Source organism: Pogona vitticeps, chromosome 10, assembly GCF_051106095.1.
Source record: "Pogona vitticeps strain Pit_001003342236 chromosome 10, PviZW2.1, whole genome shotgun sequence".
In the NCBI taxonomy this organism is placed as follows: Eukaryota; Metazoa; Chordata; class Lepidosauria; order Squamata; family Agamidae; genus Pogona; species Pogona vitticeps.
In genome coordinates this window covers 23,445,925-23,458,819 of record NC_135792.1, presented here as the reverse complement: position 1 = coordinate 23,458,819, position 12,895 = coordinate 23,445,925, and the positions used below count along the sequence as shown (strand labels likewise).

The window sequence follows — 12,895 nt, the reverse complement described above, 5'->3', positions numbered from 1 at the left end:
AAGTTTCCCTGTACTGATCAAGTGATAATAAAATCATGCACACAAGTCTTTAAATGTGCTTGAAGGATCTTATTACTCCATATGAGTTTCCTCTGCTTTTGAGATCTGCTGTGAGCCCCTTCCGTGCCCCCACCTTCAAAGGCCTGATTGGGGATTATGCAAGAGAGGGCCTTCTCAGTGTCTGCTCCCAGGTTTTAGAACACATCATTCCAAGAAGCCAGGCTAGCTTCCTCTTTCTTGTCCTTCTGTTGTCAGGCAAATACCCTTCTTTTCATGTAGATTTTCAAAAAATAAGTGGAGCCTTTAACCACACTGTATTTATTGAATATAGAGATTTTTAAAATGTTTAAAAATATTTTTAAATTGTATTTGCGAAGGCTGTGCTCTTTTGCTTCGGAGTGTTTCCAGTCTCCGGGTCTTTAAATTGTTTAAATTGTTTTAATGATGGTTTTAATATATTATACGTTTAATTGCTTTAATATTGTTTTAAATGGCTAATTGTAAGCCACCTTGAGTCCCCTATGAGGAGAAAGGTAGCATATAACTAAGTAATGAATATAAATAAACAAACAAATAAAATAATTGAAGCAATCAATCTATCAACTTGTTCTTTTTTGTAGAAGTATTATTAGAATGTTACTAAGTCAGGGCCTTAGCACAGGGCATAAGTACCCTAACAGACAATTACGTTTGTTTTTAATTGGGCCACTCATACACTAACAGTAGTTATTCCAAATCATATATAACAAATTTATGGTTTACCACAACTTGTCTGCTATTTTTCTGTATACTCTATATTCATTCTACATGTACTCTCATTTGGCAAAGAAGTTTCTAGTTACCACTTATACACCAAGTCTAAAGTTCATCACTCAAGATACCACAGCAAACCATTGACAAACTTCCTTAATCATGGTGTGTTTTGAGCTGTGCTATTAGGGCAATTTTTAAGCTGCTACTGTCATACCATCATAGGTGGCAAATAAGGCTCACATGATATGTGAATGAAACAAAATATAAGGATCATATATATTCAATCTATTTAATACATCTAGTTTTAAGTGAAAAAGTGACACTTAAATCAGTGCAGTTTTTTGTACACTTTGTACCAGTGTGACAGAGTTTAGAACTATACCACTTCCCCAGCACTTTAGCACTAATGCATCAGGAGTATCAGAAAGCACACAGAAACACATATCAGCTGTAGTCATTAATAGTGGGTTTTGCAGGAAAGATGCAAGTAAGTGCCAAAGCACTCATGATCCAGACAAGTTGTACAGTGGACCCTTGACTTACAGACGGCTTGACTTACAGACTTTTTGAGTTACAGACTTCTCTGGCCGCAAAATTTAGGTTTGACTTGCAGACTGAGATTTGACTTACAGACCAGAAAAAAACCAAAATGGAACAAAAAAGGCCTGTTACTGGATTAATCGGTTTTCAATGCACTGTAGGTCAATGGAAACTTGACTTACAGACTTTTTGACTTGAGAACCGCCTTCCAATACGGATTAAGTTCTCAAGTCAAGACCCCACTGTAGTAGGCATCCTTCAGTCTCGAGAGACTATGGTAATGTGCTCTGTATGGAGGACTTGGAACAGCGTCTAGTGTGGCTGAGAAGGCCAATTCGAGAGTGACAATCTCTTCCACATTGAAGACAAATACAATCTGTCCCCTGTCCAGCTCCCTGGTTTTGCTTGTTTCGGGACTGCCTCTTTGCCTCGGCCTGCTGTACAAGTGTCTCTTCAAACGAGTTAAATCCTCTTAAATGTCCCAAAGACTTCAAATGGGAGAAATTCAATTATAAGCCTGAAAAATGTCTAATTTTTTAAACAGAACTAAGAGCTAACATTAAACAAATTAAACACAGATTCTGCAACATCTAATAACTAATCTTGTCATTTTAGGAATTACTTTTTGTTACTACAGCCACAACATTATGCAAGACTGTGAAGATCTATTTAAAGCCAAACACAAAACCATATTTGTAGCCAAATTTGGAAAAAACAAGCCTTAAGGATATGAATCCCAAATGATATTAAACCAACATTAATAAAATGGACTTTATGCTGCCTCATATAACTACATGTGGCCTAAGTTAATGTTTCACTCCCAAGGGTAAAGTGAAAGGCTTGGAAGGCAACCTCTGTGGAAAAAAAACACTTTCTAACTTTTCCCACACACTTTTCTACATAGTACCTGTAATCTACAGTATTGGTAGATAAGGATTATGAATCTATAAATCAATGCAGTAGATTATACAATCTGCATGTTCCAGTCTTCATAAACAAAAATGCAGCCACTTCTGCAAGATACATTCAATGATTCGCAATGACTCCGATAAATAGATACTTACAGAATCCTTCTATTTTGTCAGCTGTTTTACTCCATGCTACCTGCCTGGTTTCCATAATGACCTGGACTGTCCTCCTTTCCGGATTACATTTTTTGAGGCTATACACTGTCATGACAGTGCCCAGTTCCAGAGTCCTTTTGATCTCACTCTTCTCATATTCTGGTAGCTCCCCACAGTCTATGTTTCTCCAGGACATTTTCAGAGTGAAGGCAGAACGTCTTCAAGTAAACTGCAATGAAGCAGAATAAAGATATATTTTAAAATAAATATACATTGTAAATTTACACACAAAGAGTAAGAATTACAAGAACTGAAACTCGGGCTAGCATGAACAACTGCTCTTGAGATCAAGGTACAGTACTCAGGTACCTGCCACTGAATGATAAATTTTAACAAAAATTAGAGCTTCAGAAAATTTTCCAGAAAGGCCAAATCACAGATGAGAATACAACAATCACTGGAAAATATAAAAATGCTCCAAAAAGTTGGAGGCCAGTAGGAGAAGAGGAAGAATAAACATGAGATGGATTGGCTCAGTAAAGGAACCCATCGCCTTGAGCTTGCAAGACTTGAGCAGAACTACAAATGAGAGGAATTTTTGGATAATTAATTTGATGGCACATAACCACAACATGATACGGAAAATGAAGTAAAGACACCCCAAAGACATCAATAAGGTACCAAAATATTGTCTTTTACAGCATTATGCAATCATCTATAGCAGAAGAAACATTTTAGCACCTTCTTTAGAGGACTCCTCATTATCACCCACCCAGGTTTACAACACAAGTGAGAAAAACAGTCATCCAGATGTTGCTGGACTGTAACTGCCATTCTTCATCATTGGCTATGGCTCTACCAACATCTGGGAGAGCCCTACTTTGCCTATACATATTACAAGATCAAAATCTTGACTGTGCTTTCTGGATCATCAGGTAAAAAAATAATGACCAGGTTCCTAATAATTCCTAGTGAATACCACCAAATAAGGTCCACCAAACAAATGGGATTTCCTTCTAAATAAGCATGCCCCTGCTTAGGCTGAACTCTCAGCCCAAAAACTCCTAACTCAAATCTCACCTCCACTATGAACACACGAGTTAACTTTAGGCACTGTTCCACATTCTAAATACCCCATCGTCATTTGTAAGATGGGAATCACAGTACAGTATTGACAAACTTTCCAAAGCTGTTGGTAAGAACTACTGACCAAGTTGAAGCACAGTATATATAGAAGGGCTAGATAAATACAGTACAATCTTTCTCATGTAGATTAGGTTAGTAGAAAGTTGACCGAGACCTACCAGCAGATCTCTTAGTGATTTGCAAATGGAATCTGGGACTGCCCATGGACCAAGTGTGAGAAATACTTTATCCCCAAATTTGGGAAAACACCCCTGCTCTAGTCATATGAATACATCCATGTATAAATACACCAGCAAGGAACATCAGTTCCCATTGGTTAATAAATCAGATGGTGAGAAAACTTTAGTCTGTACTGCCTCTCTTCTCATGTAAGCAGGATCTTCCCTGTGCCTGGCTTACAGGAGCAATGAGTTATCTGACTCTACTGAACCTGAGATTCCTGATATGGAATCTGGTTGTGACCAGTGGACTTTACAGTTCTCATTAAAAACAAAGTAAGAGCAGTAAAAAAAGAAAAGAAAAGAAACACACATCCCTTTAAAGTAACAATACCACACAACAGAAAGAAATCAGTATCAGAACATTTTAACCTTCCAGGAAACTGTTATTGATCTTAAAGTGATTATAGTACAAAAAGGGAATTACAAAGGGAGACTCAGGAGTTAAGATTCCTGCAAGAGAATGCAGAACACTCAACATAGCAGGGTCGATAAAAATCAATGATTTTTTAAAAATCAAATTGATTTAAATCACATCATGATTTAAAATAAAAAAATGATTTAAATAATCAGAGAGTGAATTTTTGTTTAAATCAAATCCACCCTTCAATACAGCAAGTGGAATTGTGTACAGGGTGTTCCTAAACTATGCATTTTAAACATTACAGAAACAATCCAAAATTGTTTTGTTTATTTGTTTCAAAGAGATATTCAGTATCCATCTGTTTCTGAAAACTGCCCATGCATGAATACACCTGTCCTCCATTAATCTCATGATTTAGGACCAACTCATTCTTTTTTCTTTGCTTCTAGTCAATACTAATGATCCTGAAACAAGCATTCTGTAAATATTCAGGAGATTTTTTGATAGATATATTTTACATAAATAACATCTGCTGGTAAATACTGTACACAGTAAATACATTTTTGTTCTGAGAGACATAATAATCTTATTATGTTCTAAGAAAGATAAAAAGCTTATTCCAAGATGTATTGTTTTTTCAGTAATACTGAACTACTAAACAGAAATAATGGTCTGCATGCAGAGGACAGCAAGTGATGTTCTGCAAATCCAATGGGGTTTCCTAATCTCCAGCTCCAAACCCTTATATCAGACCCACTTATCTCTCTTTCCTAAAATGCGCTATGAATTTCAGTAAATCATACATCAAATAGGTCCTCACAAAACACCACAATTAACTTCACATCGCTGGTTAGATGAACTATTAATTAACTACCATTCATGTTGTGTCCCTAACAAAATATAAAGAATTGGGAGAAAGCACCAAAGCTTTCACAAAGTAAGAAGGTCTTGCAAAAAGAAATGGCAAAGAATTACTAATGAAGTAGACAGCACTTAATGCTTCATGCTGCACCAATGAAAATGTCCATCTTACCTCTGCCTTTTGCCCTATCAAGGAAAAGCGCACACGTATACATTTGCTAATTAAGAAACAAATGCTAAAATGAATTGGAAATCTTTATCGGAAAAATATAGTTATCCTGACACATGCATCTCTACTCCACATCTATGTACTCCATAAAAATTCTTAAGACACATTGAACTCAATGCCACGTGCATTTTTGTTTCAACTAAAAGAACAAATATAAGAGAATGTACTTTGTCCTGTAGTATGTGGGAAATGCCATAAAGTTTTTTCTTTTAAATGACAGGGCAAAGCCATAAAGAAAAACACTGTAGAGCACATTGGTAAGTGAAATACACAAGGCAAGAATTAGTGGCCTTTTCTAAGCCGCCCCGAGTAGACATTGTCTAGAGGGGCAGGGTAAAAATCAAATAAATAAATAAAATAAAAATATAGCTGCCAATCCTACTTGTAAATTAGTTAATCTAAAGATTTCAGAACCATTATCAGGAAACTGAGTATTCTAGTTTACATGGTGCAATGACTAGAGCACTAAGTGTGACAATAACAGTCTAAAACAGAGGACATAGTGTTACTAATTTGTGCATAAGCACACAAGGCAGCAATATAAAATATCAAAACGTCATAGGAAGATTCAGGCTACAATCCTATATGCAATTACTCATCAAAAAGTCTCACTGAATTCAACTGGGATTACTTCTGAATGTCTGCTCTCTAAATGTCATAACTAAAGTTTGTTTGAATATTTCAGTACACTGGAAAGCATTTAGGAAATCAAGAGAATGCATTCTCCAACAATGTCGTTCAGGAAGACGGCACTGAAACAAGACTTATACTGCAGTGACCTTGAGAGGGTTTTTTTAAAAAAATCTTCTTGCAATGAAAAACTGAGATGCAACTCAATAGCAACACTGGTTTTATTGCTAGGCCAACACTTGAACAAGATTTCCAAATCTTAATTTAGTGCTTTGGTGGTGTGGGTGGGTGTACAGGTGTGATGAACTACCCATGATCAGATTACATTTTCAAAAGTGATTTGACCCAAACTACAGACTGCAAGATACCATCAGCCCAAACACTGACAACGTTGGCTGAACCAGACTGCAGCAGGGCTCCAACAGCATGCAGAGGTCCACAGGTCCTCTTCTCCTGCTATATAATAATGTGTGCCATCAAATCAATTCTGACTCATGGTGACCATTTCCAGAGATTTCTAGGCACCATCTTGGGACTCTAGAGCTTGTCCAAAACCACACAGGCTGGCTCTTTTCCGGCATGGTGGGGAATCAAACTCCCAACCTCTGGCTTCCTAAACCAATGAGCTATCCAGCCAGCTCAAATGACACTATCATTTATCAACATGTTCAAACACACCTGCTGTGCCTACAACACAACCTTGATTAGAACCTAATTGCCTTCAACTATGCTCACTTTCATATACATGTGTATGAGATTTTGGCCTTAATGAGTATGTTATAATTCACAGGATTTTGTTTTATTTTGCCCCAACCAAACAATCAACTGCAAATACCCAAGTGGGGTAAGGCAGGCACCCCACTCAGTTCACAAACCATCAGTATTCCCAGGCATGAGTCTCTGCTACTTCAGCATGCAAGCATGTGCTGTATGACAGAACTATAACCCTTCTGTTGGAATCAGGTGTAATAGAGCAAGATTCTCAGGTAGGCTGCTCTCATTCATGAGAAATAACAGGAAGCAATGGTTACCAAGCTCTGTTTTGGAATCACAGCAACCCTCATTCTGAAAAGACAGACCTAAAAAACAAAAACCCAAAACATATACTAGTAACCCCAGCATCTCTCTTATTTATTTTCTTTATTCTTTTTCCCACCAGTTTTCATAACAAACAACGTGCTTTGGTTTCCTTGTTAATAACCGGACCGCACAGCCTCTGCTTTTTTCCCCACATCCTTGCTGGTTCTTAAAGAGCTATCCTGAGGAAAGCAAAACTGTCTAGTCTTAGAAATGCATACTACCCCATTTTAAGAGCAAAACACACACTAATACATAATTAGGCATTTTAACATTCACTTTACTTTTACTGTGTGTTAGAACACAAATAAGTGAATCAGATCACAGCAATGTTACTGACTGCTCCGCATCCTTCATCTCAAATTAGCAGCAGGAATGTTCACAATGTTGCATTCCCAAAATCCAAAACCAAACTTCATCTTAAATAGTAAGAGAAAAGCTCAAGTTATTACTTATTATAATGCTCCCTACATACCAGATTCCATTCTTCAAACCTGTAGCATTTACCCATATCTATTTGCATAGCACATCAGAAAAAGTCACTCAACATTTGAAGAAATGTCTGCAGTCTTAACTGCAAGCACAGAAGAAACCTATTAGCTGTTACAGGATGCCTTGGCAGAAAATTAAATCTGGCAGCTATCCTAAACAAACTACTGGAGAAGATGCAGTAGTATCAAGAAACAGTGTTTGAATTGAAACAATTAGTACAGGTTTGGAAGAAATATACAGAACACTCTGTGAATGAGACCAATGCAGTTCGGTAAAGTCAATGGGGTACTGCTTCATTTACACCCCAGCTAGCCCACTCCTGCCTCCCTCCCATTGGAATCCCAGCCTTACCACACTCTGTATGAGGAGGAGAAAGGAAATGAATGGGAGTGGACAAGTCACTGTCCACTTTTGAAATTAAGCGCAGAGAGAATAAGTAGGAACACGTCTAACCTTGGAGCAAGGTTTACTTTTCTGCTTTTCAGCCAACCTGTATGAATAAATGGAATGGGAGTGATGTGGTGCCTGAATAAATGCTTGCTCATCCACTTATATGTGAGCTTGCATGCATGTGCCCACGTGTTGTCTTCACACACACACCCATTCTTCCCAGCCTTCTCTGTTACCCTCAGCTCTACCCTCTACTGGTGGCTCTGCCTTCAACTGAACCACAATGAACACCAGGTACTACCGGCTGCAATCGAACTGGAATAAGAAAATGCAGTCAATGGTTATGTGAGAAACCTGTTCATATACTGTATCTGTGAAGACTTGGCCTACTGTCTTCTCCATTGCAATGTTCTGAAAATCCTGAACTGCACATTACAGCGATGACAATTTTAAATGTTGTCTCTTAAAACTGTTCAGGTACCAATGTAACTGGAACTTTTTGCCTGAATGATACGGATGAATATACTAACAGCACCTGACTAGTTTACACTGGAATTTGGAAAAGCAATGCAGCAAGGGAGAAAATTCCACGGATAATGACAGGAGTTCTGAGAAACCAGAGGCTGAGTCACCCAATTACCCTTCTCTACCTATCCTCTAAAAGAAGTTAACGATTTGTTCTCTATGTGCATGCACAGACCTGAAGATGGAAGAATTTAACTAAACTTACACAAATATTTGAAGAACTCACCAACATCTGCTCCAGGAAATAAAAGGTACAGAGCCATCATGTCACACAAAATAACAATGGTTATGTGCTTCTGAACAAACCAGGATTTATGTGACAACTCTAAATTCTGGTTCATCTTTGCATCACAACGGCAGAGCTTTGGAATAGACATCACTTAGTAGAATGAGAACTTGTGGAGGGGGTAAATATACAAAGGGCTGGTTTATCATACTCTGATGTAATATATTTATTTGTTTATTTATTTAAAATATTTCTATGCTGCCTTTCTCCCCAAAAGGACCCAAGGCGGCTTACATCACTAAAACAGTATTTAAAGCTAAAACACTAAGTATACAAACACTAAAATAATACACTTGTCATCCTAAAGGGACTCCCTGTCATAAGGCCATTCAGTCCAGACTCTACAATTAATTAACCATGCCACTCCTATCTTTACTGGAAGCAATTACCAACAGCTCCTCATTCACACGTAACAGGAAGTCAATATTAATTATGGCTTTCTAATTAATGTTCCTGTTCATAAAGTAGCAAATGAGCCCCATATGTTTGCGTTCTGGCTTCCTCTTAACATGTGAACACAGCATTTTCATGGTAACTGCTATATTAACGTGATAAAAGAAACAAATCTTAAAACAATGCAATAACTTTCTCTAGAGAAACTTTAATTGCAATCTGAAGTTCCATTACTATAGGGAAAGTGCTATTATGTCTGTGGTTTATGGATAGCTCTCATTAATTCAACTGGACACATTAAGTTTAGACCCTCAGTGTTTCATATATATCCCCCAAACACTTGTTTCTCCAGTCCATCCAAATAACAAGAATTAATATTGGGCAACGCAACTTCTAAAAAATATTTTAGCACATGGTTTTGGCATAATAAAATACTTTACTAACACAAATTGACAATTAAATTAGCTATCAAATACAGTAATTGTGCAAATATTTCAGAAGTTCTTTGGTTGTTTTGGAAAAGAATTCCCACACCAAGACAGAGAACAGGAAGAACACTTCTTTCAAAGGACTCTTTTTCAAATCCGAAACACAGTATAACTGGTCATTCTTGGGTGGCCTTAGAGATTATTATAATGGTAACTAAGGCAGTACTAAAAACATCACTAGACATGACTGGTAAAACAGAATTGAGCACAAAATGTAAACCCACTCCTTCCATCACAACAGAAGATATGAAACTATGCCTACATTTTAAAAAAAGTCCCAAATAGATACACTTTCTGAGAAATTTTACGAGTCCAAAATAGATTTTTTTTCTCAGTCATAGATTGAAATTGTTCATTCATTTTACTAAGACTAAAACTTACTGGATTCAAAGGAACGCTCTTTCAAATAGATATCTATTGAGATGATCTGTTAATTACTCTTTTTTTCCTGCACAATAGACCAGATAACTAATTCAGATTTCCTTACTACTGCTTAATTCTTTTACCCAACACCAACCAAGATGATTAAATACTGAACAGAGGTCTAATAACAGATGATTCTAGATACCTTATCTCCAGCTACTCCTGCTGTTCTTCTGCTTGAGATTTCCACTACTTCCTAAATGAAACCTTTCCACCACTAAATCCACCAAGTTCTCATGGCTGGAGTTCACTCCCTTTTTAGGACATTTCAGTCCTAAGACAATAGTAATTTACTGACACAGAGTGATTCCCCCCATTCATTTCCTCATCTCAAGATTCATTCTCTTTCTCTCTCACACACACACACAAACCTAAATCAGCACTGTTACTAAGCCACTCACATTTCTTTCTTTTTGCTTCCACCAGCTGTCTCCACTAGCGGGAAGATGATGGGGGGGGCATGTCACTGTATCAGTCTGCTGGTTCCAGAGCCATGGAAAGACAGGCTTCCTGATTAATAACTTGCTCCTCTCCAAAAATATTCAAAGCAGTTTACAGCATGAAATGATTAAAGTAATATTTTTAAAAACTAAAGCAAACAAGCAGTAATACTGCTCCTCCAGAAGCAACCTCTATATTAAAATGCTTGTTTAAGTCAAAACAAAATTTGGACTAAGAAACAAGATGTCTGTGAAGCCAAGGAAAGGGTATAGCAAGCTTTCCTAGGGAGGCTGCATAGGTACTCAGAATAAAGACACAGGGGGAAAAAACATTACAGGAAGACTTTAGAAAACAGGAGGCTCGTAGAGGCTTGTTTTTCTTATACCAAAAAGCCCCAAAGTATACATAGAATGCATGTTCCTTTCCATCCCTGGATAAGCACATCTTTACTGATTGATGAGGGCAACATAAAAACAGCAGCTCAAACAAAAGTAACACACTGTGCTAAATATGTAGATACTGTAGTAACAGCTCCTCTTCACTCATGCCAGTTTAGATCTCAAGAGGAAGGGCACTTCCTTCCACTCAGATTCCATTTAGCACTTGCTTTTTAAAAAAATTCACTAAGCAAGTGCAAAAACGAGGGGGCATGGGCAAAAGGAGGGGAAAACGCAAGTAACCAAAACCTGCTTAAGAGTGGAGGGATGGCACTAAAGAGGGAGCCATGAGGCATGTGCAGAATGACAGCCGTCTACGGTGTGGGGACATTCCGCCTCCTTGAGGTCTCTTCCCATCTGATGGCCAGAATCCTATTGTGGATTTTTGCTGGCCTATGCATAATTGCACAAATTACGGCAGCCAACTGCCACTAATTAACTAGTTGCCATTCACATGCCTAGTCATGCGCCAAGTTGCAAGACTGGCCTGAGACAAGGAACGCAGGCAGCAACTTGTTAATTAGTGGCAATTTGCTTCTGCAATTTATGCAGTTATACCGATTCCAGTATAAACGCACAATAAGATTCTGGCCCATCAGACAGCCCATGATTTCCAAGAAACTGGCAATAGGCTTAGTGCAGGGCAGTGGCAGAGAGAAAGGAGACATGGAGTAACAGCTACCTATTTAGGGATGAAGGAATAAGCACAGAAAAAGAGCACAACAGAGCACACACAGAATGCTTCCTGCTGATAGCGTTTAGCTTTCCATTTTAAGCTCATATAACATCCATGACTTCCTCTTTAATTTATTTTTATTGTGCAGGCCACCCTGAAGATACTTTAGGGTAAATACTGACATTTTAGTAACAGGCAGCAGCAAAACAAGCAAAGGATCCCCCCCCCCAAGAGACCCTGAAGAAGATTCCTCCAATTTAACCAAAGATCCACCTATATTACAATTGTGGGTGTACCAGATTGCAAGGTGAGGGGGGTGGGGTGGAGGACATACCTTCCTGTCCCATTTTTATCATGCTCATGCATCATCCTCTCCACCTAATTAAAAACAAAACTACACTCCCCCCCCCAAGTGGGAAGGAAAGAGATGTGTTAGAAAAGCAACCTCTACCCTTAATTTATAAACCCCTGCCCAGAATTTGGAAAACAGCTACTTGTATTTTAGGGAGCACAATTCCCAGAACCACCACACACCCCCACCAGGCAGCAGGATGGATCTTCCCAGCCTCCCCTATCCTAGGCAGGTTGTGGCTTGGGGATTCTGGGAGTTGTAGTCCCCCCCCCAAAAAAAAACAGAAGCAGCCTTTCCCACTCTGGGAGGGGTGGAAGGGTGGAAACAGAGGGCACCTCTTTTTTCTCCCAACCCTGAGTTCAAAAAAGACTCCTCTACCCAGATCCGTGGGTGGTGGGGGATTCTGGGAGTTGTAGTCACCCCACCAAAAAAAAAAAACAAACAAACAAACCACAAGCAGCCTTTCCCACTCTGGGAGGGGTGGAAACAGAGGGCGCCTCTTCTTCCTCCCAACCCTGAGCTCAAAAAAGACTCCTCTAACCAGATCCGTGGATTGTGGGGGATTCTGGGAGTTGTAGTCCTCTTTTTTTTTAAACTCCCTAATGAGGTCTCCAAACTTTGCCCTTAGACTCTCTGAGGGAGAAAAGAACACTCCAAACCGACGAGGGCTGAAGTCCGTCCGTCCACCGGCTCGGTCTCTCCCGCCCGGCCTCACCTGCGCCTCAGCGGGGCGAGGGGCGGCGCTGCCCGCCGGCGACCGGCGTCTTCCCTTTCGTTCCGGGGGGAAGAAGGACGGCCGGAGGGTCGGTCGGTCGGTCGGTCGGAGGCAGGAAGGCAAGCGAGGGGCACAACCTCTCCGCCCGGGATAATTCCTGCCGCCCCTCAAGTCCCCCTCAAGTCCCCCTTCCTTCAGGCGCCGCCACTTCCTCCGCCTCAGCCGGGCGCCGACTTCTGCTTCTGAGGGAAAGCGCGGTGGGCGGAGCCTTCCGAAAGGGGGAGGTGCCTCCGCCTCCGCCCCCTGCCCCACGTGACGCAGCCCCAGCCACTCCGCGGCCGGCGTGGAAAAGGCGGGGAGGAAGGCAACGAGGGGAGAGGTTTTGAGCCCCTCGC

At 39.7% G+C, this 12,895-nt stretch overlaps 1 protein-coding gene across 4 annotated transcripts in view; it reads right to left on the bottom strand.

The window, feature by feature from the left end:
* The window catches only part of PLCG2 (phospholipase C gamma 2), a 61,592-nt gene extending 48,955 nt beyond the window's left edge, over positions 1 to 12,637 (bottom strand). For 3 of the 4 annotated variants that reach the window (XR_013538653.1, XM_072980673.2, XM_072980674.2), the window contains exons 1-2: positions 12,501 to 12,637; positions 2,358 to 2,586 (exon numbers count right to left, since the gene is read on the bottom strand). Coding sequence is in view for 3 of the 4 variants with exons in the window: in XM_072980673.2 (XP_072836774.2) it covers positions 2,358 to 2,553 (196 nt within the window). In the remaining variant the exon portion in view is untranslated. Of the gene's footprint in view, positions 1 to 2,357; positions 2,587 to 10,280; positions 10,297 to 12,500 lie in introns of those variants that run through there. The other variant, XM_020805745.3, reaches the window with a different exon arrangement.
* Between the last annotated feature and the right edge of the window lie 258 nt (positions 12,638 to 12,895).